At 46.3% G+C, this 27617-nt stretch overlaps 1 protein-coding gene across 8 annotated transcripts; it reads right to left on the bottom strand.

The window, feature by feature from the left end:
* Positions 1-535: 535 nt before the first annotated feature.
* Positions 536-27411, bottom strand: LOC101943089 (carcinoembryonic antigen-related cell adhesion molecule 21-like). 8 transcript variants are annotated; one of them, XM_065556409.1, is made up of 6 exons: positions 27254-27411; positions 21586-21933; positions 9574-9633; positions 8907-9176; positions 5597-5680; positions 536-2016 (listed from the first exon to the last, which is right to left on the bottom strand). In XM_065556409.1, exons 1-6 carry the CDS (start codon positions 27291-27293, stop codon positions 1994-1996), a joined length of 825 nt encoding a protein of 274 aa, XP_065412481.1. In that variant the 5' UTR covers positions 27294-27411; the 3' UTR covers positions 536-1993. The 8 variants fall into 8 exon arrangements, with proteins under 8 accessions (XP_065412481.1, XP_065412482.1, XP_065412486.1 ...); XM_065556410.1 differs by lacking the exon at positions 27254-27411 and adding an exon at positions 26766-27215 and having other exon boundaries at positions 536-2019; XM_065556414.1 differs by lacking the exon at positions 5597-5680 and having other exon boundaries at positions 536-2019.
* Between the last annotated feature and the right edge of the window lie 206 nt (positions 27412-27617).

Raw genomic sequence — 27617 nt, 5'->3', positions numbered from 1 at the left:
AAAATACTATTTTGTTTTATACAGTGCAAATATTTGTAATAAAAAATAAATATAAAGTGAGCACTGTACACTTAATATTCTGTGTTGTAATAGAAACTATATATTTGAAAATGTAGAAAACATCCAAAAATATTTAAATAAGTGGTATTCTATTATTGTTTAATGGCATGATTAACCTTGATATCCCTAATTTGTAGCAAATACTTTGCTACAGTGTTCACAACACTGACTCCCCCCTCCACTCCAATATTTAGGATGACATTTTGAGAGAGGCATCAACCTGGCCTCTAATTTTGTGTCTGCAGATGCAGGTGCAAGAATTTAGAAGCCCAACTCTCTAATTTGATGGTGCAAGCGTAGTTTGCTCCTGCAATTAGGTAGTGAAAAGGTGTGTGTGGGTGTATATAAGTAAGAGAGCGCTAAGTATTTTAGAGTACACCATAGACACAGAAAAGCTTGTACCATTGCCTGTTGTAAGGCCTCCAAAAACCACCACTCAAAGACCCCAGGGGAAAGAAGTCAACAAGCCTAATGGTGCCGTTTTAGTTACTAGATTTTTATTACAAATACATTTTAAAAATTGTTGATGGTACAGCCCACAGCTGTTTTTACTACATAAAAGGAGCTGGATTGTTCCTTCAGTTGAGCCAGGAAGAGAGTGCTTGGCACCCCCATGGTCCTGAATGAGGTCTATGATTTGTCTTCGGATCTAAGACTCTACCTATGGCAATCATTAACACCTTTCAGCAAAAGGATAGCAAATGCAAAAGGAAAGGGGACACAGCAAAGCAGGCACTGTATGCAGTGTAGTTGTAGCTGTGTCAGCCCCGGGATATTAGAGAGACAGGGTGGGTGAGGTAATATATTTTATTAGACCAACTTCTGATGGTGAGAGAGACAAGCTTGAGTTACAGTGGGCACACACTGCTTCTGTCAGTGCTCAGTTTCACAGATTGGGTGGTGAAAAAAGTGGGAGTCAAGCCCACAAGAGGGAAATTGGGAGATGCTGCAAGAAGGAAAGGAGAGGCTTAGGGAAACAGACCAGAATCGCTCCCAAGGTGGACACTATTTTAGGATATAATTATTCTGGAATAACATGATTTACGTGTTCAAATCGCACTAATTATTCCAGAATAAATTCCAAAATATTTAAATTCCAGTGTCCACATGAGGAGCTATTGCAGATAAGTTTATTCCACAATAATTATTCTGGTCAATTTTTCCATGTAAACAAGCCATAAAGACAGGGAAAGGAGGACGGGGAAGGAGGAGAAACAAAAGGCAAAAATAGCCATGGTCTGAAAAGTTAGCATATTTTTCTACAGAGTGAATTCAACAATAAGGCACTGGCGTTTACTAAAAGCCATATTTATCTTTGTCCTTTAGGCAGACTTACTATTAACATAAGGGAAGTTCCTACTATGGATCCAGAGAAGTACTGCATAGAGATCTGTATTTACACCCTGCTTCATAGATCACAACTAAAAATAGACTTTAGCCCTCTCCCCAATATGAGTTTGACACCCCTGCTCTATAGGAAACAACCTGTCCTTTTAAACACTCTACCTTATAGGTCTATTGTTTCACGCATTTTGTTGCTTGTTTGTTTAAATTTAGACGCAATATGTTTCTACATAACTTGAAATGCTGAGTTATAATTTTCAGATGCCATTGTGCAATTGCAGCTCTCTCTCTCTCCTCTTTCCTGGAGAGGCATTTTCCAAAATTAGTTCTGAGTGCTAGTATAGTTCATGGATGGGCAATTGGCAACTCCGTGTCAAAGAACCAAAAAACACAAGATGGATGATTTCAGATGCATTTTCTGACATAGAACACTGATTTGTAATTTGTGACTTGTAAGAGGTCTGATGACTGTCTTAAGCCTTATGAAGTGGTTGTTGCTGGGCAGAAGCAAACCATATAATTCACTTCTGTTCCATTATGTCCTTTGAAAATTGGGATTGTTCATCCAGATGAAGTCACGGCAGAGTTTTTATTCACTGTATAAGTTCCCATCTGCTAATGGAGAAGGAAAGGAAATCTCTATTAGTATCATCATACTCAATCAATGATCAATAAGTCAGCAGTTACTCATTTCCTTTGGCTCTGGTGGTTGCTGATCCCCGGCCCAAGTTCCAAACAGTCCTGACACTTGACATTCACAGATGGTTCCCTGAAGGAGCCTCAGCCAGAGGCAATGGGTACAGAATCAATAAAAGGCAAATTATACAGAATCAATAAAAGGCAAATACAGGGAATGCATTAGGAAAGGAATAGATAAGAAGACATAAAATACCATAATAATGCTATATATGTCCACATGTTGAATATTTCATGCAGTTCTGTTTGCCCCATCTCAGAAGAGATATATTAGAATTGGAAAAAGTACAGAAGACGGCAACAAAAATTATTAGGGGTATGGAGCAGCTCCCATATGAGGAGAGATTAAAAAGACTGAGACTGTTCAGTTTAGAAAAGAGACGACTAAGGGGAGGATACGATAGAGGTCTATAAAATCATGACTGGTGTGGAGAAAGTGAATAAGGAAGTGTTATCTACTCATTCACATAACACAAGGACCAGGGATCACACAATGAAATTAATAGGTAGCAGGTTTAATACAAACATAAGGAAATACAGTGCTTCTTCACACAATGCATAGTCAACCTGAGGCACTCGTTGCCATGGGATGTTGTGAAGGCCAAAAGTATAACTGGGTTCAAAAAAAGAATTAGATACGTTCATGGAGGATAGGCCCATCAATGACTATTAGCCAAAATGGTCAGGGATGCAACCCCATGCTTTGAGTGTCCCTAAACCTCTGACTACCAGAAGCTGGGACTTGATGACAGCCAGGGGATGGATCACTTGATAAACTGCCATGTTCTGTTACTTCCTTCTGAAGCACCAGGCATCAGCCACCATTAGAAGCAGGATACTGGGCTAAATGGACCATGGCTTTGACCCAGTATGGCCGTTCTTATGTTCTTAGATTGTAAGGTTATAAGTCTATTGAGGAGATTCCAATGAGGTCATCCCAGAACAGCAAATTTAGAGAGACTTACCAGAACTCTAGGGAGGAAATAATAATTTCACAATTTCTACGAGTCACAAGATACTTGTGGATGTCAGTAATTTGACCACAACCCTGTGATGGAAATGTCACAGCAGTGAGAGAATGGCAGATTTAGTTTATTACAAGTGACTAGCTGATTGCATTCCATCATTGACAAGCTAATTCCAGCCACTGATTAGTTGGAATACTTTTGCCAGGTGTCCCCCCAAATCCTAATCCTTGGTTTTGGTGCTGGCTTTTCATGATCCAGCTGCCATATATTTTCTGATACTTATTCATAAACATTCAGCTCACTGAACCCACCCAATATTTAATCGACTGATCAGAAATTTTATTGAAGCCCCATCGTGCATAAAGCAAAAAACTTAAAGGGACATACTTTTGCCTAAAAAGTTTTTTACCTACTTCTAAGCAACAAACAAAAAAAAATTATATCTGAAAGATTAGTAAAAAATAAGTTTCTCTGTTATTTTTTGCTTGTTTATTTTAGGTATTTGACATTAAATTAGAGAAATATGTTTGTAAAACCACAAAAATTGGCAGGGGGAACTAGGGCAGGAACTTTAAAGGTTTCTTTTGAAATTCACTAGGTTTCCAGTTGACAGTGCCCCTTTAAACAATGTTTGATTTGTAAGGACAGTTGAAAAGAGGGGAAGAAGAGTGGAGTTGTTACCAAAAAATGAGCAATGGCAGGAGAAGCGTTAGCACTTGTAAAGAGAGTGTCTACTAGAACAGTAATTAGCATGGATTCTTTTTCCCCATGTAAAATGTGTAACAGCTATACATATAAAGTGCTGTTATAATTTGTCTTAACAGTGAATATTAGTTTGACTTCTCTGACCTGAAGTATAAAAGGATGCTAAGTGCTGAAGGCTGGAATGTCATTGCCGTGATTACACTGTCCAGAAGCTGCTTTGAGCTGTTACTGATGCTCAGTGTTATCTCTGGCATGCCAAGGTTGTTAACACAAGCATAGAATGCAGCGTGCTATTTCAGCAGACCTCCATGTGATTTATAAAGTGCGACCACCGGCACAGTTCAGTGACAAAGGCACTTGGCCAGGTGTATTGCCCTCAAGGCATAGTACTAGTGCCCTGGCTCCGTGGTTACAGGTACACTAGACCTGAGTGTCCCATGGCAAGGAACGGCTCAGTCAGCAGCAGGAATTTCTGCTGTCTCTTCGACCATACAAAAGGTTAAGGGGAGGTACCTTGACATTTCTAACTGAGACAAACAACTTGCATACTGCCTCATATGTTTTATGATGACATCTACTTGTTACCTTCCCTTGTATTATACTCCAGTTGTCTCAGACAAAACTTCCTCTTATCTGGCGTTAAGTCAGGATGTCCCTGAGATAATCTTCTGGAGAGTGTTCCCACACACCCCCAGTATCTGTTGCTACTTAAGAGTGTCTGGGTTTTACCAATGCTAGCAATACAGTGAACTTGTAAATATCTATTTTAATACATGACCTGACTTTGGTTCACAGCCTCTGGTTCAGGCCTCAGTGCTCCAGGCTCTCCTCTCCTATACTCTGCTCTACTCTAGAAAAAGCAGCAGCAGGCTCTTCTTCGGTTGCAATCAGGCCACTAATTTTGAGCGTAACTCTCCATTGAAATAAATGAAGAATTAAACTGATGGTGCAATATGGCCTTGAGGAAAATTTCTTTCAATGCATTATGAGTACAACGTCCTTTCCCCCAGCGGGCGGCTGGGTTAAAGGAAAAGTGAGGTAGTGAACTAGCACAAGTGTCGCATCTGCAAAAGCACCATGTACATTTCTGTTCATATATTTTGTCTTTGGAGACAGATTTACAAATAACCCAGATGACCCAGGTATTTTCTAAGCATGGGCACCGCCAACTGAACAGAACATAAAGTGGATCCTCTTGTTTGTGCTAAATACAGCTTTAGAGCCACTAGCCCCTCTTGGGTGAGGTGCAGAGCTACATTGTTCCAGGAACAGCTGAAGGAGGGATTGGGCTGGGATGTTGAGCCAGGTACATGAGCCAGTGCAGGGGAGAGTTTGTACCTGCTTTCTACCCGCGCCTGCTGGAGTAGTTTGAACTCCTGCGGATGTTTTCAGGGAGCAGTCCCTCACTCCTCTTAGCTGGGGGACTGGAATTAAGTCTGCTCCTTGTGCCAGTTGTTCATTTTGGAGGGAGGAAACTCCTTGCACCTTTCCTTCTGCACACCCACAAGAGGGCCAGGCACAATTTTGTCCTTCGTGAAGGCTCATTTTCACTGTAAGAACCAAATCCTGATCCAGCTGAAGTCAGTGGCAAAATTCCCCAAGGATTTCGGCTTTAAATCCCATTGGGTACAAATATGTAAAACAATCAGAGAAACTGATATGTGCAGCTGTGATCAGTTTCTAGAAGACAAACCCTCGGTGTTATTTTAGGTCACACCTCCCCCATCTTTTTGATATAACCCATAGCATAGATCCACCATGAACCAAATACAGTTCTGTGATCAATGGCTCAATAGCAAGGAAGTTACAATCCTTTTACTCACCTATTACTAGAATTATGACAGCAGTTATGACAGCAGTTATGACAACTCCCCAAATGACTCCGTTTGAAACCACAGCTGAAGAATCTGTGTGAAGAAACAGCACTTTCAGATCAGTCACTCTTTGAACCTCACTTGTGGAAAATGCCTCAAGAGAGAAATAGCCTTTTTCCTTTAAAACAACAACTTTGCAATCTGCCCTTTCAAGTTTGAATATTAAGTGCTGTTCTGGAAGATTTTAAAAGAAAATAATTGTTGCAAGTTGTCTCTCTCCAACCAGTAAACCTTACTGCCACCAACCCTGCTGTCATCCAGATCTAGAAAGGCCAGATGTCCTAATTTTTCCATGACTCCTGCAGTTTTGATTAAGCCAGACTGACTGAGACTAGGTCTACACTGGGGAGGGTAGGGGGTGTCGACCTAAGATATAACAGAGGGTCCTGTGGCACCTTTGAGACTAACAGAAGTATTGGGAGCATAAGCTTTCGTGGGTAAGAACCTCACTTCTTCAGATGCAAGACCTAAGATATGTAACTTCAGCTATGAAGTCGGCGTATCTTAGGTTGATTTACCTGGCCGTGAGGACAATGGCGAGTCGACCGCTGCCGCTCCCCCGTCAACTCCGCTTCCACCTCTCGCCACGGTGGAGTTCCGGAGTCGACAGCAGAGCGATCGGGGATCGATTTTGTTGCGTCTACACTAGACGCGATAAATCGATCCCTGATAGATTGATCACTACCAGCCAATCCAGCGGGTAGTGTAGACGTACCCTGAGTTTCAGTACAACAAGACAGGGCAACAATTGTCCTTCTGTGCTCACTCGACTCCACTCCCACAGTGCTTCCCCATCTGCCATCACTCAGCTCTCACCTATATACACTGGTACTTGAATTCTCCCACCTTTTGTGCCTTTCACTTCTGGTACAATGCACTAGTACAATGATCACTGAGGCAGGGCTTATGGTAGTTTAGTTAGTTAGCTAAAAATAAATCACTTATAAAATAAACGGTGATACTACTGCTGTATTCTAGCCAGGCTGTATTCTCTCTTTCTCTAAACTGGTGCATATCTCTATTTGCAAGCCAGAGTCTATTACTGTCACCAGGTAACATGGCACTGCATAGTGACCTATAGGATGGGTGGCAATTTTAAACATCCTACTTACTTACTTACTTCTATAGCACATAGAAGACAAAGCTTTACTGAAATTTTAAATTAAAGAGCCCCCAACTCCAAAGTCTTCCCATAGTTCAGTGAGTTTGGTCTAATTTCTATTTTAACCATATCAAAATATTTTCACTTGAAAATGCATCAGCTAAATACAGAGGACCAATACTGGTGCCAAGCTATTTAGAGACGATTTATACTCCTAGCCTGGGCTGGGACCATTTATTTAACTCACTTTTTCCTGGGTTCTCAGTTAGGTAATTATTTTTTGTTGGCACTTGGAGCCATATTACACCATCCATTTTTAAAGTTAACTCTGATAAGAACATAACATAAGAACATAAGAACGGCCATATGGGGTCAGACCAAAGGTCCATCTAGCTCGGTATCCTGTCTACCGACAGTGGCCAATGCCAGGTTTCCCAGAGGGAGTGGACCAACAGGCAATGATCAAGTGATCTCTCTCCTGCCATCCATCTCCATCCTCTGACAAATAGAGACTAGGGACACCATTTCTTACCCATCGTGGCTAATAGCCATTAATGGACTTAACCACCATGAATTTATCCAGTTCTCTTTTAAATGCTGTTATAGTCCTAGCTTTCACAACCTCCTCAGGTAAGGAGTTCCACTGTGTGAAGAAGAACTTCCTTGTATTTGTTTTAAACCTGCTGCCTATTAATTTCATTTGGTGACCCCTAGTTCTTGTATTATGTATATAACTTTTCCTTATCCACTTTCTCCACATCACTTATGATTTTATATACTTCTATCATATCCCCTCTTAGTCTCCTCTTTTCCAAGCTGAAGAGTCCTAGCCTGTTTAATCTCTCCTCATATGGGACCCGTTCCAAACCCCTAATCATTTTAGTTGCCCTTTTCTGAACCTTTTCTAGTGCCAGTATATCTTTTTTTAGATGAGGAGACCACACCTGTATGCAGTATTCGAGATGTGGGCATACCATCGATTTATATAAGGGCAATAATATATTCTCAGTCTTATTCTCTATCCCCTTTTTAATGATTCCTAACATCCTGTTTGCTTTTTTGACCGCCTCTGCACACTGTGCGGACATCTTCAGAGAACTATCCACGATGACGCCAAGATCTTTTCCCTGACTTGTTGTAGCTAAATTAGCCCCCATCATATTGTATATATAGTTGGGGTTATTTTTTCCAATGTGCATTACTTTACATTTATTCACATTGAATTTCATTTGCCATTTTGTTGTCCAATCACTTAGTTTTGTGAGATCTTTTTGAAGTTCATCACAGACTGCTTTGGTCTTAACTATCTTGAGCAGTTTAGTATCATCTGCAAACTTTGCCACCTCACTGTTTACCACTTTCTCCAGATCATTTATAAATAAGTTGAATAGGATTGGTCCGAGCACTGACCCTTGGGGAACACCACTAGTTACCCCTCTCCATTCAGAGAATTTACCATTAATTCCTACCCTTTGTTCCCGGTCTTTTAACCAGTTCTCAATCCATGAAAGGACCTTCCCTTTTATCCATGACAACTTAATTTACGTAAGAGCCTTTGGTGAGGGACCTTGTCAAAGGCTTTCTGGAAATCTAAGTACACTATGTCCACTGGATCCCCCTTGTCCACATGTTTGTTGATCCCTTCAAAGAACTCTAATAGATTAGTAAGACACGATTTCCCTTTACAGAAACCATGTTGACTATTGCTCAACAGTTTATGTTTTTCTATGTGTCTGACAATTTTATTCTTAACTACTGTTTCGACTAATTTGCCCGGTACCGACGTTAGACTTACCGGTCTGTAATTGCCGGGATCACCTCTAGAGCCCTTTTTAAATATTGGCATTACATTAGCTAACTTCCAGTCATTGATGGCACAAGTGGACCCTTGTTTAGGAGTGCAATCACTCCTACATTTGCTGAAGTCATTTAAGAGTATCAGAGCTCTGAAATGACCCATTCAAATACTGAATTGCATAGATGTGCACCTGAGATGAACTCATGGGTGTATTTTTGAAAATGTAGCCCATTATTGAATAAACACTGATCATTGAGCATACACACACAATTTTATACACTCCAAAGCAGCATGAAGTTAATTCCCATAATTAAAACAACAAAAACTGTAAAATACTGCAAAGAGAAATTCTCACTTACCACTAATGGTCAATTCCAGGGAGGTTTCGTTCTCACTAACTTCATTGGTAACTTTGCAGGAGTAACAGCCACTATCAGCCTGTATTGCATTCAGTATGAGAAGTACACTGTTATTCCAAGAGAGTTGGTAGTGATCAGACCTAGGGAGAGGCTTATGGTCCTTTTTCCACTGATAGGAATCCACCCTACCTACGGTCACGTTACAGACCATTTCAATGGTGGAGCCTGCCAAGGAAGAGTTCCTAAAGAGTTCCGGCTTGGATAAGGGCTCTGGAAGAGGGAACATTTTGCTGTCATTATTCCTAAACACTAAAAAATGCAACAGCATTTCCCAAGAATGACTTAAAGCTATCCCTTAACTATTAATAGACACTATCCTCAGTCTTAAAGGAATACATTTCAATAGCACTGGATGGCACAAAAGAGTTATGCAATGTTGATCTTTATTAGCAGTGTATGCTAAGTAAATAAATCCCTACTAATGCAATATTATGATTGAGATTTAAACAATGTAAATCAAGTCATTTCCAATTATGGTTCCCATAGCATCCTTAATGCTCCTGCCTTGTAGTACGGTATATTACATTACAGTTCTGAACACGTCGACTTTAATGTCTTCCTAAGCAGCTAGAGTCATTTGCTGTAGAAATCAGAACTTTGATTTCACCTGTGAGAAAATTCCTCCCACCCACAACCATGAGACTGCCAGAAGATGGTTCTTGAGACTCTGAAAAGATAAATGAACAGATGAAGAATATAAATGAAAAGCCTTGTTCTCCCTTTTTTCTGTATTTAGGCCCCAGTTCAGGAAGTCAATGGGAATTAAGTGATTCCAGCTACAAAGCTACTTAAAGAAACATACAAAAACATCCATTTTAGCAGTTTAAGACTATAAAATGGGAAGAAAGTAAGGAACTAACATTTAAAAATAAATTCGATTTTTTTTATTTACAAGGGTACAAATGATTACTACACACTCAAAGGTACACTTATGGAGAGAAAATAAAGTATTTTTCTCATAAGTATTTGCTAAATCTGGCTACTGTCAAATGTTTTATGAAGTTCTTTGGCTTGTCAATTTAAATTTGACCCACATTTTACATTTTGTTAAAAACAAGTATAAAACCTAAAACTATAATAATTGTTTTTAAAATTCCAATGAAACAATTTCAAACAAGTAACTTTCCCATGCATTATGTTCACGGCATACACGTAAAGAAGTTAGATAAAAACAAATAATCTTGCTGGAAGGTTGTCACTTATTTATGTCAGTTATTTCTTAGAATTCAGAACGCTAACACACCAGAACCAAAAACTAGAGACACAAAGCAGGCTACTCCCTTAAAAAACAGAAGCTCTTTCTAAATTATCTGTCCGCAGACTGACTCTGATCAGACTCTTCCCTACAGAGCCCTCGTGTACAAGTACAGCCAGAAAAACCCCAGAGAATTTAAAGTGGTAGATCACAATTTTGACATGGATTTCAATACACCACACTCTGCAGTAAATGAAACCAAAACACTAGCAGCACTAGAAAATGAGAAAGCCAAACTGGCTTAATAGATGTTCAGTATCCTAGCTGAGATGACTGCAAAAAGAAATGGAGAATAAATATAGTTGGGATGAATTTTAAAAATTCTTTCTTTTTTAATATAGTGTTATTAGTACCATTAACACAGGAATGAATGAAACATGGTTTTTGGACACTATCTGTAAGCAATATTTATTTCTTCGTTTTTTGGCTGTTTTAGACTATGTGTGTAACAGTCCAGGAATCCTGGCATTGGTGGTGCTGCTGATAATGTATGAACACACTTATTAGTATAAATAGGCTTCTGGGAATAAATTATGTGTCAGAGTTTAAGGCCAGTCAGGACCGCCAGTTCATCTAGTCTGCCCTCCTGTCTATTGCAGGCCACCAGCACCTAGGGCCAGAGCGCTGGGAGGAGGGCGGAGAGCCCGGCCGGGGCTCCACTCTCCCCGGCGGCCAGAGCGCCAGGGGGAGGGCGGCGAGCCTGGCTGGGGCTCCGCTCTCCCCGGCGGCCAGAGCGCCGGGGGGAGGGCGGCGAGCCCACCGTGGCTCCGCTCATCCTGGCGGCCAGAGCGCCGGGGGAGGACGGCGAGCCCGCTGCGGCTCCACTCTCCCCGATGGCCGGAGCGCTGGGGGGAGGGCGGCGAGCCCGCCACAGCTCCTCTCTCCCCGGCAGCCAGAGTGCCGGGAGGAGGGCGGCGAGCCCACCGCGGCTCCACTCATCCCAGCGGCCAGAGCGCCGGGGGAGGACAGCGAGCCCGCTGCGGCTCCGCTCTCCCCGACGGCCGGAGCGCCATGGGGAGGGCAGCGAGCCCAGTCGCGGCCCTGCTCTCAGGCTGGAACGCCGTGCCGCCCCCCTCCAGGTGCCGACCCAAGCACATGCTTGGTGGGCTGGTGCCTGGAGTCGGCCCTGCCAGCACGACCTACTATCCGCACACTAAACCCAACAACCAAATGAGACCAAAGTATTCCAGCCCACAGGAGACTAAACTGTTACATCCCACAGGCAGACAAAAAGAGGGACAGAAGCCCACTAGTGCCTGAGGCCCCCACAATGACAGGCAAACGATGAAATGAGCTATACCCAGATAATCCTGGCAAGTGACCCACATACTGCAGAGGAAGGTGAAACACCCTCCCCCCTCTCCCTCCAGGATCACTGCCAATCTGCCCTGGAGGGAAATTTCTTCTTTACCCCACATTTGGCTATCAGTCAGACCCTGAGCATTAAGCAAGAACCATCCAGCCAAGCTCCTGAGAGAGAGAATGCTCAGTGCCACCTCAAAACACTGGCCCACCCTGTTCAATGTCCCATCTCCAGCTATGGCCATTTTTGATGATTCAGATGAAGAGACCACCCTCCTCCAAAACAGTCAGCACTCAAATATAAATCCAAAGATGAAGTTTAGATATAAAGAACTAAGGCCCATGTGATGCAAATACTTATTCAAGTGCTTCCTTTATCCCATAGGGAGTCCCATTATCATTGGCTATTTCAACACTAGACAGAATTACCTACCTGAAAATTGCCTTTGTATTTTGAGGAGAGAAGCTGTGTGTATTGTTTTATTGCTCAAGTGCCAGTAAAATCCGTTACTACATTTTGATAAGTCACCCCTCAAAATAATCAGTACAATGGTAAATATGGGCAAACCTGAGATCTAGAAGCAAGATTTAGTGAGTCAAAATTTCACACAAGAGCAATTGGGGTGACACTCTAAAAAAAATTAGAAGCTGTCCTGTTCCAAAGCTAAATGTAACCAATGTCTGATACATCAAGACAAGTCATCATCAGAATTAAACAACAAAAATACCACATAAATGAGTTCCCCTCTATGTCACCCATGCAACAAATCCTCCTGCCCACTCCCAGGAATACTGTGCTGAAGTCCTTTTTGGGGAGGTAAAGGTTGGAGAAATAGACCAAACCGGATATATAATGTGGATCCTTCTCACCACCTGAAGTGATGTAGATAGTGTAAGAATGCAGTGTGTGACAGTGCAGGGTCCGTATGTACAATATATGCCTATTGCCTCTGTGACGGTATCTCCCATAAGACTTTATGGAAATATGCTTAGAATGTGTTTTATGCTACATATGCCATGTAAAATATCTCAAAGTTTATGATCTACTGAATGTATTAATCCTGTTTGTATGCATGTATCATTTTTGTATTCGAAGTTATGAATGTTATGAATGTTGGCTGTGTACTGGCTTGATTTCTAAATAAGCTTAGTAGAGCATTTGGTCAGTTCCTGGAGAAAGGAATGCTGAAATTAAGTACCTAATCAAGCAACACTTAAAAGGACAATGGATCTTGGAATGCTCCAATCCACATAAGAAGTCTACTTGAGGACATTCAAGGTAGCATGTAAACAATGGATGCTACCTGTAAAAACTGAGTAGTGCATGGACATGTGACTTGCCCAGGTGACTCCTAAACTCCATCTTGGAGCTGGACTTCGCATGGGGTAAGGAGGGGGGTCTCCACCCACAAGAGAAAGTCTATTTAAACCCCTGGGAGACCCCTTCATTTTGTCTTCAGCTGGCTAAAGAGAGAGTATCTCCACCCTCCAGGATACTTGGAAGGAACTGGAACAAAGGGCAGTGACTGCAAGGGATGTGAGTGATTGCTGGACCCAGGCTAAAAGGAGGTTAGTCTGTAAAAGGGAGCATTCTGGAACTGGGGAGGATCTTATCTATATTCAGTTTGATTAGACATAGATTTGTGCATTTTATTTTATTTTGCTTGGTGACTTACTTTGTTCTGTCTGTTACTTCTTGGAACCACTTAAATCCTACGTTCTCTATTTAATAAAATCACTTTTTACTTATTAATTAACTCAGAGTATGTATTACTACCTGGGGGAAGCAAACAACTGTGCATACCTCTCTATCAGTGTTATAGAGAGCGAACAATTTATGAGTTTGCCCTGTATAAGCTTTATATAGGGTAAAACGGGTTTAGTTGGGCATCTGAGTGTTAAAGACAGGAACACTTCTGTGAGCTGCTTTCAGGTAAACCTGCAGCTTTGGGGCAAGTAATTCAGACCCTGGGTCTGTGTTGGAAGAGACGGGAGTGTCTGGCTCAGCAAGACAGGGTGCTGGAGTCCTGAGCTGGCCGGGAAAGCAGGAGCAGTGGTAGTCTTGGCACATCAGTTGGCAGTTCCCAGGGGGTTTCTGTGATCCAACCCGTCACAGTGGCATAGTCAAGCAGGATCTGTGCACAGCTGATTGCTTTGAGATACTGGTAGTGATTTTAAGTGAGTTTTAAGTGTGGTGGCTGGAGAACAGACAAAGTGGCGACTGGTTTGTTATTTTCTGTTTGCTTATTTCGGGTAACAGAAGTAGGGACAGAAAAGGAAGCAACATAAAGTCTGAACACTGAGCTGAATGCATCCCAGTTTCAGTGAACTGCAGAGGGGGTGTGGCCCAGCAGAAGAAAGCAGGAAAATGACTACCAGTGAAGCAACTAACAAACTAGATAGAGCTGGCTAGACTGGAAGCAAAAGAGAAAGAAAATGAACATAAAAGACTGATGGAGAGGGAGGAGGCTGCCCACAAGACAGCCATGAAGGCAGAGACAGCAAGGGTGAGGCAGCTGCCCACGAGAGAGCTATGGAGCCCTAGAGGCATGAACTGCCTGTAATGGAGTCAAAGAGACAAAACCCTCCATCTGCTGGCTCCACTTCCCCAAAAATCCATAAATGGGAGCGACTGTGTCCACAGTATGAGGAATCCAGCGATATTGCTGAATATTTCATCATCTTCGAGAGACTGTGCACCCTCCATGCCATCCTTGATGATCAAAAGATGGCCACATTGATAGCAAAATTGACTGGCAGAGCTCTGGACATATTTAATAAAATGCCGATTGATGATGCTTCAAACTATGGTAAATTTAAGGATCTGGTTTTGAAACAGCTTCAGTTTACACCTGAAACCTACAGGGTTAAATTCAGGAGTCTTAAGAGGGGATCTGGATTGAGTAATGTGGCTTATGCCAATGAAATGAGAGCTTTGGTAGATAAGTGGGTGCAGGGGGAAAGGCATTACAAGCTTCGAAGGGATGTGTGATCTGGTTACTCAGGAACACTTCTGAATATGTGCAGTGATGATGTAAAACAGTATTTGTGGGATAAAAAGGTAAATGCAGTGGCTGAATTAGCTGGGTATGCAGACTCTTATGAGCAAGCACAAGCTGCAATCAAACATAAACCACGTACTGGGTTGGGTGAAAGCAGAATCACCATTTTACCCCTGGGAAAAAGGAGGCTGGACAGTCACCTCCCCATTCCCCTGGTACTCACCCCAAATTTCCTATGCAAGCAGAGGAGCCCAAGACGTGCTATCATTGTAAGTCCAATGAGCACCTGAGGAATAGGTGTCCCTTGCTGAGTGGAAACAGGCAACAAGTAACGCATGAAGCTGTAGCTTCTCAGAGCCAGGCTGTGGCCTCTTTCCACACAGGATTTGTAAAGCTTGCTTCCACACAACCAAGCAATGAGCATATGCATGCTGTTTATTAATAGTAAAGTGCTTCTTGGATTGAGGGACACGGGTGCTGAGATTTCTGTGGTCAGGAGGGACCCGATCCAGGAGAAGGATTTGTTGCTAGGTAAAATGGCAGAATTAGAGCTGGTAGGGGGTTATAAAGTCCTTGCATCTTTAGCTAAGGTGTACATATGCAAACTCGGGATTTGCAGGCTGAACTAACTGTTGCAATGGTGGCGCACAGTTTTGCACTGTTTCTACTGGGAAATGATTTCTTTAATGTGGCAGAATCTGTCCCAGGCTTGGTTAGCAGTGAAAAGGAATCTTGTGCTAAAAGCCCCGGGGTTGGGGGGGGGAGGGTGAAGTCACATGGACTGCTGGGGGAATAGGAGGGTGTCTCTTAGATTCTTCTGCAGCAGTAAAGGATGCAGCTTCAGGGACAGGGATGGTTGTAACCAGGTCCTGTAGCCTCGGGGCTCAAGGAAAGTTCCAGAGGAAGGGGCTGGACAAAGCAAGCTCCCGTCCACTAATCATCTCCCCGGGGGAGGGGAATGTACCACCTTCCAACAGGGGGGCCACCCTGGCTGCTGACTGCCAGGAAGTTGTAGGTCAGCAGGGGGCAGCACCTGTCTTGGGGTGCACAGAGACACGTGTCCCAAAGGTGGAAGTTGGGGTCCTGATGACCGCTGTGGTAGGAACAGACCACAAGGTCTCTGTAGCTGGGTGCCAGCCCAACCCGAGTGAAAGGGGGGGAGATTTCGCTGACCAGTGAAAGGTCTGTCATAGCTGGTAGCTGTGAGCCCACAGCTGGAGCAGGCTCACCTTCCCTTTTGGGGGACACAAGAGTGTCTGACCCAGAGGGGAGCCCAGAGAGGGAAGCCCAGATGGAAGGTGAGGGGGGGCCAGAGAATCCGCCCACCTTTTGTAGGAAGGGACTTTCCTAGGAGGAGGGTGAAAAGTCTGTGTTTAAAATGCCAGCCCCCTCTCCTCTGGATCAGGTTTTAGGGGAAACCTGGGGGTCAGGTCTCCTGGAGCAGGGGAGTCCATCCAGCTAACCTGTTGGGAACAGAAAATGGGGTGCCCGAAGGGGTCCAGAGCACCCCATTGAAAGATGTTGTTCTTGCTACACTTGTAAGAGATAAAACTCTCTCTCTCTAAGACAGGGGGGGAGGGAATCTCTGCATGGGTGGAACCTCACAAGGGAGTGGGGTTCAGCCCAGAGAAATTCCAGAGGGTGGGGCCGAGAGCAGGCATGTTGCAATACATCCTTTCCTGGCCAAAGACCCAAACACATGCCTGAATTAGAAGCCTTCCCCAAAGAGGCAGAAGAATCTGCATCTGTGTCTCTACCAGAAGGCACAAAGAACTGGGAAAATGCAATAGACGCTAAATAAACAAGTCAAATTGAGTGAACGAAGCCTGTCCACCGTAGATTTGCTCTTAACCTTGTGCCTTGTGTTAATTTACCTATGGGATAAAACAAAAGAATTCATACTAGTGGTAAACCCTTTAAAGATGTGGGACATACCTGATTTGTGGAAGAAACTGTTGTACATGCTAGGAATGGTGACAAGACAGCCCCACCAGTATGTTACTTTTCAGCCCATACCTGTAAAAAGCAGCAAAAGCATAACAGGCCCATGCTGCTGTGTAGAAAGGGAAACTGAGGCACACCACATCATGGCATTGGTGGCTAAAGGCCAAGACACCTCCACTTTAACAGATATTGCTGTCTGCATTCTGTTAGAAATACTATACCCCAACGTGTTTTCAGGCATCTGGGGACCAGGAACCCCAAAACTGCCTATGACCCTTAGGAATGACGTCATATTGTTTAAAGGTACTGAAAAGGAGTGTGACCAAAGACAAACAGGGATTTTACATGTACTGCCTCCGCCATGGACAGTATCCAAGTCTCTGGCAGTAAGCTCAGGGGGAGGGTGTGACGGTATCTTCCATAAGGTTTTATGGAAATATGCTTAGAATGTGTCTTATGCTACATATGCCATGTAACATATCTCAAAGGTTATGATTTACTGAATGTATTAATCCTGTTTGTATGCATGTATCATTTTTGTATTCGAAGTTATGAATGTTATGAATGTTGGCTGTGTACTGGCTTGATTTCTAAATAACCTTAGTAGAACATTTGGTCAGTTCCTGGAGAAAGGAATGCTGAAATTAAGTACCTAATCAAGCAACACTTAAAAGAACAATGGATCTTGGAATGCTCCAATCCACATAAGAAGTCTACTTGAGGACATTCAAGGTAGCATGTTAACATTGAATGCTACCTGTAAAAACTGAGAATCATGCATGGATATGTGACTTGCCCAGGTGACTCCTAAACTCCACCTTGGAGCTGGTCTTTGCATAGGGGTGAGGAGGGGGGTCTCACCCATAAGAGAAAGTCTATTTAAACCCCTGGGAGCAGGAGCGTAGCTACAGAGGGAGCATGGGCAGCGGCTGCTCCCCCACTGAGCATATTCACCAAAGGTGGTGCCTTGCCACCACCGACTCTGGGTGCTCCAGGGCTGGAGGGAGTGCCCATGGGGAAAGCCCAGCCCAGCTCCCTGGTCCCTCTCCCGAGCCCCCACCCAGCTCACCTCCACTCCACCTCCGCCTCCTCCTCCTTCCCTTCCCCCTGAGCACCGTGTTCTGCTTCTCCCCTGCCCTGGCTCCCAGTGCCTGCCCTGCAAAACTGATTCGTGGCAAGCCTGGGAGGGGGGGAGGAGGGGGGAACGCGGCACGCTGGGGAAGAGGCGGGGCCAGGGCGGGGATTTGGGGAGCGGTCCAATAGGGGCAGGGAGGGGGTGGCGTCAGGGCAGGCAGGGTTGTTCTTCAGCGGAGGGCCCTTGACTCGCTCCAGGTCTTCGGCGGCACATCGGTGGCAGGCCCTGTAGAGCCGCCAAAGACACGGAGCAAGTGAAGGGCCCACCACCAAAGTCCTGGTAGGGAACCGCCCAGTGAGTACAAGCCCCGTCTCCCCCATCCGACCCCCTATCCCCCCCCAGAACATACAACCCATCAACCCCCCCTCCCGCTCCTTGTCCCCTAACCACCCCCTCCTGAGACCCCCCAGGATCGCTCCCTCTACCCAACCCCCCTGTTCCCTGTCCCCTGACCGCCCCCCCTAGAACCTCCAACCTCTCCCTGTCCCTTATCCAACCCCTCCTCCCAGCCCCAGCCCGGCCCCCTTACCATGCTGCTCAGGGCAGCGTGTATGGATTTCGCACGGCCCACTGGAGCTCGCAGCCCCACCCCCTTTCCATGCCGCTCAAAGTGGTAGGAGCTGCAGAGCTGCCCAGGAGCGGTCCAGAGCACTGGTGCCAGCGGCGGGGCACGTTGAGACTCTGCAAGAGGGGGAAGACTGGGGAGCCTCCCCAGCCGGGAGGTCATGTGGGCTGGATGTGGCCTGCGGGCCAGTGTAACAACAGAAAAACCTCCCTCTCCCAATTGCCCACCCCTTTAACAACCAGTTCTAAACCAGCTTCTAAATTTAACAACCGGTTCACGCAAACCTTCTCCAGCTCACCACTGAATACAGGTGAATCCAAATAATTTTTGAGCGGTGTCATTTTCTTCTGGACAAGCTTCTGACACCCCCTCCATGCACTTGAGTGTCAAGTTTTCCTTGGCATTTGGAGTGGGGGCTGAAGGAGGGGGAACGATGACCCCTCAGGTTTGTTTCAGCAACACTAATGGGTGGGGGGAGGCATAGTTGTAGGAGAGAGATCTTTACTGGGCACGCTGAAGCTGCAGAGTTTGTGAGAGGTGCCTGGGCCCCGCTTGCGTCCCTGAGCCCCTGGTGACACAGCAAACTAGGTCCTCCGGAAACATGGCCCTCTTTGGCCCAGGTCAGGGAGATGCTGGGTCTGGACTAGAACAGTTTAGAAGCATTCTGCCATTGCAGGATGTGTGTTATAGGAGCACTCAGAGACCGTAACAAAGATCTGGACCCCCAGTATAGTCACGTTGAAAGAGACTGAGCCTGCAATCTACATGGGCAAGACAGGCCCAGGTTGGGAGGGGAAACAGAGGCACAGAGAGAGGAAGTGACTTGCCCAAGGCCACTTAATGGGTCAGTGGCAGAGCTCAGATCAGGGCCCAGCTCTCCTGATTCCCAGTCCAGTGCCCCATCCACTAGACCCCTGCCACCTCCCACATATGTATTGGGTTTGATCCCTTCTTGTTCTACTCAGTCAGGTCACCTTTATGGAAGGGGACCTATAGAGTCTGAAAAAACCCTTCTGGTATTAGGAAGGTAGCTCCTGGAGGCTCCAGCTAGATGAGGGCCCATTGTGCTAGTAAGAGACAGTCCCCTCACTCCAAACAGACAGAGGATGGAGTATTATTCCCATTTTACAGACAGGGAACTGAGGCCCAGAGAGATTAAGTGACTCATCCAAAGTCCCACCAGGGAGTCTGTGGCAGAGGCAGGAACTGAACCTACATCTCCCAAGACCCAGTCTGTTGCCTTATCTAGAAGCCCATCCCCTAAGCTGCAGATGCCCCCTAAAGAATGGGAAATGCTCCAGAGCTCATGTCTGCTTTCCAAGATGGCAGCTGAGTTTTCTCTAGCAGCAGCAGGATTTGCTGCTTTAAATGCTATATTTACAATACCCCTCACCCCAGAGATTGTACCCTGGACCTGTAGCCCCACAAGTACCAACCTCCTTGAGCCAAGGGAACTACCTCATTGGCTGTGAGTAAGTGGAACCAGCCACTAGGAGGCACCGCACTCCCACAGCCTATCCAATGGTTACACCCATAGATGAGTGAATCTGATTTCGCCCTCCCCTCCCCCCTTTCACTAAAAATACATCCAGGATCAGCTCCCTCCCCCACGCTGGCACAGAAGATAGCCTGGTCCCCACTGAATCCCTCTCACATATCATGCAGTCCCCGTGCATATCTGGGTTGGTGGGGTGCTCCCCAGTACCCCTCACCACAGGTTCTTTTATGCACAATGTAGGCTACATCAATAAAACCCAGACACCTAATTCGAGCCCTCAGGCATCAATCTTGCCTCTCTGCACTAAGCCTTCAGTCACTTGGAATTGCTCACTGCCTTCCTGAATGGGTTTGTAGTTGATATTCTGCGCATGTCACTGGTAATACCTTTGTCTCCTCTGAAGACATTTTGCTGCAGTAAATGGAACTTGGGAGGTTTTTTTATTATTATTTATTTAGACTGAATGGTGCACTGGAGAGAGGTGATGGATTGATGGCTCTGGTACCTAGAGTCACCTTTGATCCTGTAGACCAGGAGAGCAGTAGGGCCGGCCAGCTAGCCAGCCAGCCCCCCCCATGATGGGCTTCTGTAGATAAATCTCTAATAATTTTCATATGACTTTACATTGTGCCTCTTCATATAACCTTGTAGTGGGTCTACCCACGTGTGACCTCTGTTTTCATGAAACTTTGTATCAAAGCCTCATGTAGAAACTTTGCATTGCCCTTGGTATAATGTTATAGCCCCTAAGCATAGAATAAGATAGCAAAGAGACATTTTTCTTCTAAGAATAGACTAAGATTTCCCCTCACCCCTTAATCAATTGAATGACTGTTGAATGAATGAGGTATGAATGAGGAAGGTGTAGAAGGCAGGCACCTCCAGATAGCTGCAACAGTTGGGGAGAGGGGATGGAAGCCAGACCCAAAGACAATAAAACTTGTCAAGTGGGCTCAAGTACTTGTAAAACAATATCATTCTCGTGTTTTTATTTTAAGTACAAAATAAATATGTATAATGAATTTAAAAGTATGTAATTAGTAATTTGAAATGTCAGGTGGCGCCTTTTTTTATGTGTTCGCTCCCCCTGATGTTAGAACCTGGCTAGGCCACTGCCTGGGAGACCCCTCCATGTGGTCTTCAGCTGGCTAAAGAGAGCGCATCTCCACCTTCCCAGGATACTTGGAAGAAACTGGAACAAAGGGCAGTGACTGCAAGGAGTGTGAGTGATTGTTGGGCCCAGGCTAAAAGGAGATTAGTCTGTAAAAGGGAGCATTCTGGAACTGGGGAGGATCTTATCTATATTCAGTTTGATTAGGCACAGATTTGTGCATTTTATTTTATTTTGCTTGGTGACTTACTTTGTTCTGTCTATTACTACTTGGAACCATTTAAATCCTACTTTCTCTATTTAATAAAATCACTTTTTACTTAGTAATTAACTCAGAGTATGTATTAATACCTGGGGGAGCAAACAACTGTGCATACCTCTCTATCAGTGTTATAGAGAGCGAACAATTTATGAGTTTGCCCTGTATACGCTTTATACAGGGTAAAACGGATTTATTTGGGTTTAGACCCCACTGGGAGTTGGGCATCTGAGTGTTAAAGACAAGAACACTTCTGTTAGCTGCTTTCAGGTAAACTGCAGCTTTGGGGCAAGTAATTCAGACCCTGGATCTTTGTTGGAGCAGATAGGAGTGTCTGGCTCAGCAAAACAGGGTGCTGGGGCCCCTAGCTGGCAGGGAAAGCAGGGGTAGAAGTAGTCATGGCACATCAGGTGGCAGCTCCCTGGGGGTCTCTGTGATCCAACCCATCACAGCCTCTATGCAGCATGTCTGCTGTCCAATCCTAGATAGGGAAAAGCTGACATGAAATTAGCACAAATGGATGAAAGATTAATGAACATGGCACTTACCTATAACCTCCAGCTTGATCCATTTGCCACTCTTCTCCTCCTCTTCTCTCCTTAATCTGTACAGGCCTTGATCTGCCAGTTGCATTTTCAGTCCCAGGGACCAGTCGGACATGTTAAATACAACACGATCCTTATACTCTGGTAAGATTTCCGGATTCGGTGATGCCACATAATAAAGTACGACAGTCAGTTCAGGGTCATTTTCATTTTGTTTATACTCCCACCGTACAACCCCAGTGGTGTCAATGTGTTCTGGTCCAGGGAACACCACAGTGCAGCCCACGGCACCAACCACCCTATCTCCTGTTGGTGCAAGACCAGTGGATTGACATGCAGAAACTATCCCCACTGCAAGAACAAAACAGCAATATTTAAGATTAGACTCAGTTACTATGGTAAAGTAGAAGCCACCCCTCACTTAAAGTTGTAACCTGCCTTCCATTAAAAGCCAGATTTTGCCCCCTCCCACCTCATAAGATAATTTGTGCATCACATTTCGCATGTAATCATTATAGTTGTGTGTTAAGCAGTCAACATGTGTGGTGCAGTAAAAGAAAATTAATCATCTTCCAGAGTCTTTGGCAGAGGCAGATTTATAGTAAAACACAGAGTGCCCTGGCATGGGGCCCCCCACGACAGGGGGCCCCAGGGCCAGAAGCATGGTCCTGCCAGCACCTGGGGCTCCGGTCCTGCTGCAGGTTCCACACCCACCGGCAGCCAAACTCCCCTCTCACCCCGCCTCTTCCCCCGAGCGTGCCCCATTCCCACCCCTTCCCCTCCCTCCCAGCACTTTCCCCACCACCAAACAGCTGTTTGCCAGTGCTTAGGTCGCTCCGTGAGGGAGGGGGAGGAGTGGGGCCACAGCATGCTCTGGGGAGGAAGCAGAGAAGAGACGGGGGCGGGGCCTTGGAGAAGTGGGTGGAATCGGAGCAGGGTGGAGCAAAGACAGGGCCCCTGCACTCCTCCTATACATACCCGCCCCCAACCTCCTGCCATGAGCTGTTCAGGGCAGGGGGCTGGGGTGGGACAGGGAGCACCCCCACAACCCCAGCTGACACCCCCAGCCCTCTGCCCTGACTCCTGTACCCTCCTCACACACACCCAGCCCTGACTCCTGCACCCCCACATCCCCATCTGCACCCCTCACACCAAAAGGGTGCTGCCCCAGGTAAGCACTCCACACCCCAACCCCCTGCCCCAACCCTGAGCCCCCTCCTGCATCCTAACTCTTGGCCAGACCCTGCACCCTACCCCCCAGCCTGCTCCTGCACCCTAACTCCCTCCCAGACCCGGCACCCCCAGCTCCTGTACTCCGCTCACACACACCCAGCCCTGACTCCTGCACCCCCTCACACACTCCCAGCCCTGACTCCTGCACCCCCTCATCTCCTCCTCAAGCCAGCCTTTGAGGGGATCCTACTCCTCCAGCAGCAGCAGCGGTCCCCAGAGCCTCATACATTCAGCTCATCACCAAAGGCAACATATAACTATTGATAGTGGGAGGCACAATTTAAAGGCTGGGTGGGCCCGTGACTGCCCCATGCTTCACCTCTAGATCTACAACACAGATTTTTAAACTGTGGGGCACATCCGTGTAGGGAGGAATGTTTGGGAGCTTCGGCCAGGCCCACGCAGCTTGGGGAGGGAGCGTCACTTCCACTCCCTGACTCACCTCCGCAGGCCACCCGGGGAAGGGGGAGCGCAACCAAAAACTATAACTCAAAGGGAGGGGGGCACTCAGCTCAAGAAGTTTGAAAACTGAGTAATGACTCCACATGCCCCCCACACACCCTACGCTTCGCCTCTCGTAGGATTTGTTAACCACTATCATTTTTGTGATTGGAAGGCTGATCCTTCAGCTCTCTCCTACCATATCCAAGTAGCGGACACTAACAGCACTGCTGGTGCTTTAGATTCTGAAAGCTCTCTGCCAGGGCCGGCTCCAGGGTTTTGGCCACCCCAAGCAGCCAAAAAAAAAAAAAAAAAAAAGCCGAGATCGTGATCTGCGGCAGCAATTCGGCGGAAGGTCCTCTGAGTGGGAGTGAGGGACCGTCCGCCGAATTGCCGCCGAATAGCTGGACCTGCCGCCCCTCTCTGGAGTGGCCGCTCCAAGCACCTGCTTGCCAAGCTGGTGCCTGGAACCGGCCCTGCTCTCTGCACATACTAATGGTATAAACAACCAATGTGCTCTGCAATGTGAAAGGGAGACAACTGAAAATCAGACAGAATTAAACAAAGTGCCTTTCAGGTCTGAGGATTGTCTTTCATTTCCTACAGGGTGGAAAGAAGTCAATGATTTTTTTTTTTTTTTAAGAAAAAAAATAAAAATTGGATTTTTTCTTGATTATTTAAATTCTAATAAGATTTTTTCCAAAGCAAACCTGTTTAAAATGAAATCTGAATACAAAACTTGTTAATGCCTAAATTTATAATCTCTTAAAATATTTAAATAAAAACAAATATGGTGAATACATGAGCCTCTGTCATAAACTGAGTTAAAAAATTAGGGTGAATGCATTTAACTTTGGAGGTCAAACTTTATAAATATGGCACAACAGGTCATGTAGTCTAGTAAGGGCTTGCTTTGTTTAATACAATAATTTATATGCTGTTTTTTCTGTTGTTATTAAATTTCAGTTACCATCCTAATGCAACTTGACAAATCATGAGCAAGAAGTTAATTATCCAGTAAATAAGCAATAAACCAGTCACCATTTTCTAACATACTAAAAGTGTAACAATTAATAAGAACCTGAAAATATTAAGCCATATCATTGCTTACATAAATGTATAAATAGTTATAGTGTACCAGTCTAGGTAGCAAAAAGATTTACCAAAACTAGTCTAAAGGTTCTATTTCATTGTAAATCCACACGTTTTAATGATTATGTAACAAATGAGAGTGCACCTTTCTTTAGAAAACTGAAGTACAAACAGAAAAGTTGATTAACATTGCTGATATAAATGCAGGCTTTCTACTTGGTGATTTAAAAAACCTTAACTTAAATCAATCCACCCTGATTTCTTACTATGTGATCTGCATGCTTCCCCAAAGTGTGTGAGAAACAAAGAAAGAGACAGAACAACCCTCCAAATATTATCCAGCTCTTTGTTATAGAAGTTTTACTACTTTTAATCAGCAACCTGTTAACCTACTGTAACCAAAATATCCAGTGAGGGAAAGTGAGAGTTTGTGGGTGGGGTGCCCCCTAGAATTAGGTTTCAGAGTGGTAGTCCTGTTAGTCTGTATTAGCAAAAACAAGGAGGAGTCCTCCCAAGAATTAGGAGAAAGATCTATTGAGGAGAGAAGGAGGAAGGAAAAGTGTCACAGAAACCTGGGAATACTATATTCCAAAGTAAAATTGTTCCCAAGCGTTACAGACAAGTCCAATGGTTACATCATTGCTTTTGATCTTTTTGCTCTGCAAAACATTTACACAAACACAGATGTTAGCAATTGATCAGGTTTAGCTGAAAACCAGATTTAAGTGACCTAAGATGATGATAAAAAAAAAATCAAATAATAGTAAAAGGAGAACCATCATTATTCCACAGTTCGGCTGCATGCTGGATGGTAAATCGTTCACGGAGGGAAACCAAAGTTCTATCAAGGTCTTTAGCTCCCATATGCAAAGAGATATAACAATTCCTCATTGGGTTTGCTGAGCTGCCTTTGTTTTCTGAGATTTCTCAGACAGCAACCGAGTTGTCTAATGTTCGGTGTAATTTCCCAGAGATGTGTTCCAGAAACAACACTCGTGGCTTATTATAAAAGTTAGTAAAGTTCCAATTTTCCTTCCATTTAAAAGCAATGGGATATTGGCGCATCGTCTTAAAAACCCGGGTCAACTATCTGATGTCAGGGGAGTTTCCCCTGCTAGCAGGGACGGCTTTAGGAAGTGCGGGGCCCAATTAGAACATTTTTGGCGGGGCCCCGGCAGGGATGACTAACAAAAAAAAAAAAACACATGTAAAAAAAAGCCTTTCATTTCTTCCATGTATTATTTACTTTCCATAACTATATAAATAATACAATTATATATTATGTACATAGCATCATATATGCTGTTGATTGGTTATTAATGAGCTCCGTTTCACATGTGTGGGTCCCCGCCACTCCCTGGGGGTGTGCTAGGGTGACCAGATGTCCCAATTTTATAGGGACAGTCCCGATTTTTGGGTCTTTTTCTTATATAGGATCCTATTACCCCCTCACCCCCGTCCCAATTTTTCACACTTGCTGTCTGGTCACCCTAGCTGGTGTGCACATGTGTGGGTCCCAGCTGCTCCCTGCCTCCCTCATTGAAGCAGGTGGGAACTGCAGGGCACTAGTGGACATGGGGCTGGCTCGAGGCAGGGCATGGGCTGACTGGAGGTAGGGGCTGGCTGCAGGCAGGGCAAGGGGTGCGGGGCTGGCTAGAGACAGGGGGTGTGGGGCAGGCTGGCTGGCTTCAGGCAGGGTCGCAAGGGTGTGTGGCAGGGGTTGGCAGGCTGGAGACAGAGGAGTGCAGGACTGGCTGGCTTCAGGCAGTGGGGTGCGGCAGGGGTTGGCTGGAGTCTGGGCAGGGGATGCGAGGCTGGCTGCAGGCAGGGCAGAGGGTGCAGGGCTGGGCAGGGGGTGCGGGGCTGGCTGCAGGCAGGGCAGGAGGTGCAGGGCTGGTGCAGGCAGGGCAGGAGGTGCAGGCAGGGTGTGTGTGGGGCTGGCTGGCTTCAGGCAGGGCCGCAGGGGGGTGCGGCAGGGGTGGGCTGGAGACAGGGCAGAGGATGCGGCAAGGGTTGGCTGTGGGCAGGGGGTGCTGCAGGGGCTGGCTGTGGGCAGGGGGTGCAGGGCAGGCTGCAGGCAGGGCAGGGGGTGCAGCAGGGGCTGGCTGCGGGCAGGGGGTGCAGCAGGGGCTGCAGACAGGGGCTGACTGCAGGCAGGGCAAGGGGTGCAGCAGAGGCAGCTGGAGCCCCGGCCCTTTAAATAGCCCCCTGGGGAAGCCGGGCCACGCGGGTATGCCGTACCGGGGCTTGGGCGTGGAGCCCTCTTAGGCGCAGGGCCCGATTCAGGGGAATTGGTTGAATTGGCCTAAAGCCGGCCCTACCTGCTAGTAGGATTATAGGTTTAGTCACTGTGACTCGGACCACATTTTGCATTTCTTAGTAATTTCACTAATGGACACTGATTCCCGCTCACTCACCCAGCGGCAGATTCATCCACAGTGACAACAACGAGGGAAGCAATAAACCCGTCGCCTTTGCTAGGCAGCTGCAAGTTACCGGCCAGAGCCAGCTAACCCCGCCGAGCCCAGAGGTGTGAAGAGGGCACTAGGCAGTTGGAGCCCACGGGGAGGCAGGAGGGGACACAGCGATCTTCAAGCTGCAGCCCAGCTCCTTTGAAACAGCGACAGGTTCCTCCTGCTGCGCCCCGCCCCCAGCGACTGCAGCCGAGAAACTGACCTGCCCCAGTGCGGGGCTTTTAAAGACAGCCCATGCGCCTGGCAGCACCCGCCTGCCCTCCTCTCTGCCGGGCCGCCTGAACCCCGCGCACCGGCCTGATCTCCCCGCGTCTCCCCCCCGGGACCGGCTCGCGCCGCTGGCCGCCGCATCCGCAGGTGACCGAGTCACTGAGCGGAGCCCTCCGGCTTCCCCAGCTTTGCAGCCCCGGCCCCGGCCCCGGCCCCCTCACCTGAGAGCAGCGCCACCGGCACCCAGCCAGCAGAGCGCATTATGGCAGAGCACGGGCTGCGCTCAGTCCGGAGCTTTGTGCCCCGCTCCCGCTCCCCTCCCTGCGGATTGGAATGTGCCGCCGCTATGCATCATCTGCGCCGGCGCCGGCGCCAGCCCGGGATTGAAGTTTTAAACATCTGTCCCGAAAACATACAGCGGGGAGGGGGCGAGGCTGCGCTCGGCTCCAGGAGCGCGTGCAGGGAAAAAAGGGGCCGGAATAGGCAGTTTGCAGCCCACCTTTTACTGTGGCATTTTTACTTCTGAAATTCAGCCCGAGCCCTCCACTTGAGAAGCCCCCGGGACGGAGGATGTGGCTGGGGGCA

This window comes from Chrysemys picta, chromosome 9 (assembly GCF_011386835.1).
Source record: "Chrysemys picta bellii isolate R12L10 chromosome 9, ASM1138683v2, whole genome shotgun sequence".
Classification (NCBI taxonomy): domain Eukaryota; kingdom Metazoa; phylum Chordata; order Testudines; family Emydidae; genus Chrysemys; species Chrysemys picta.
This window is presented reverse-complemented; position numbering and strand designations above follow the sequence as displayed.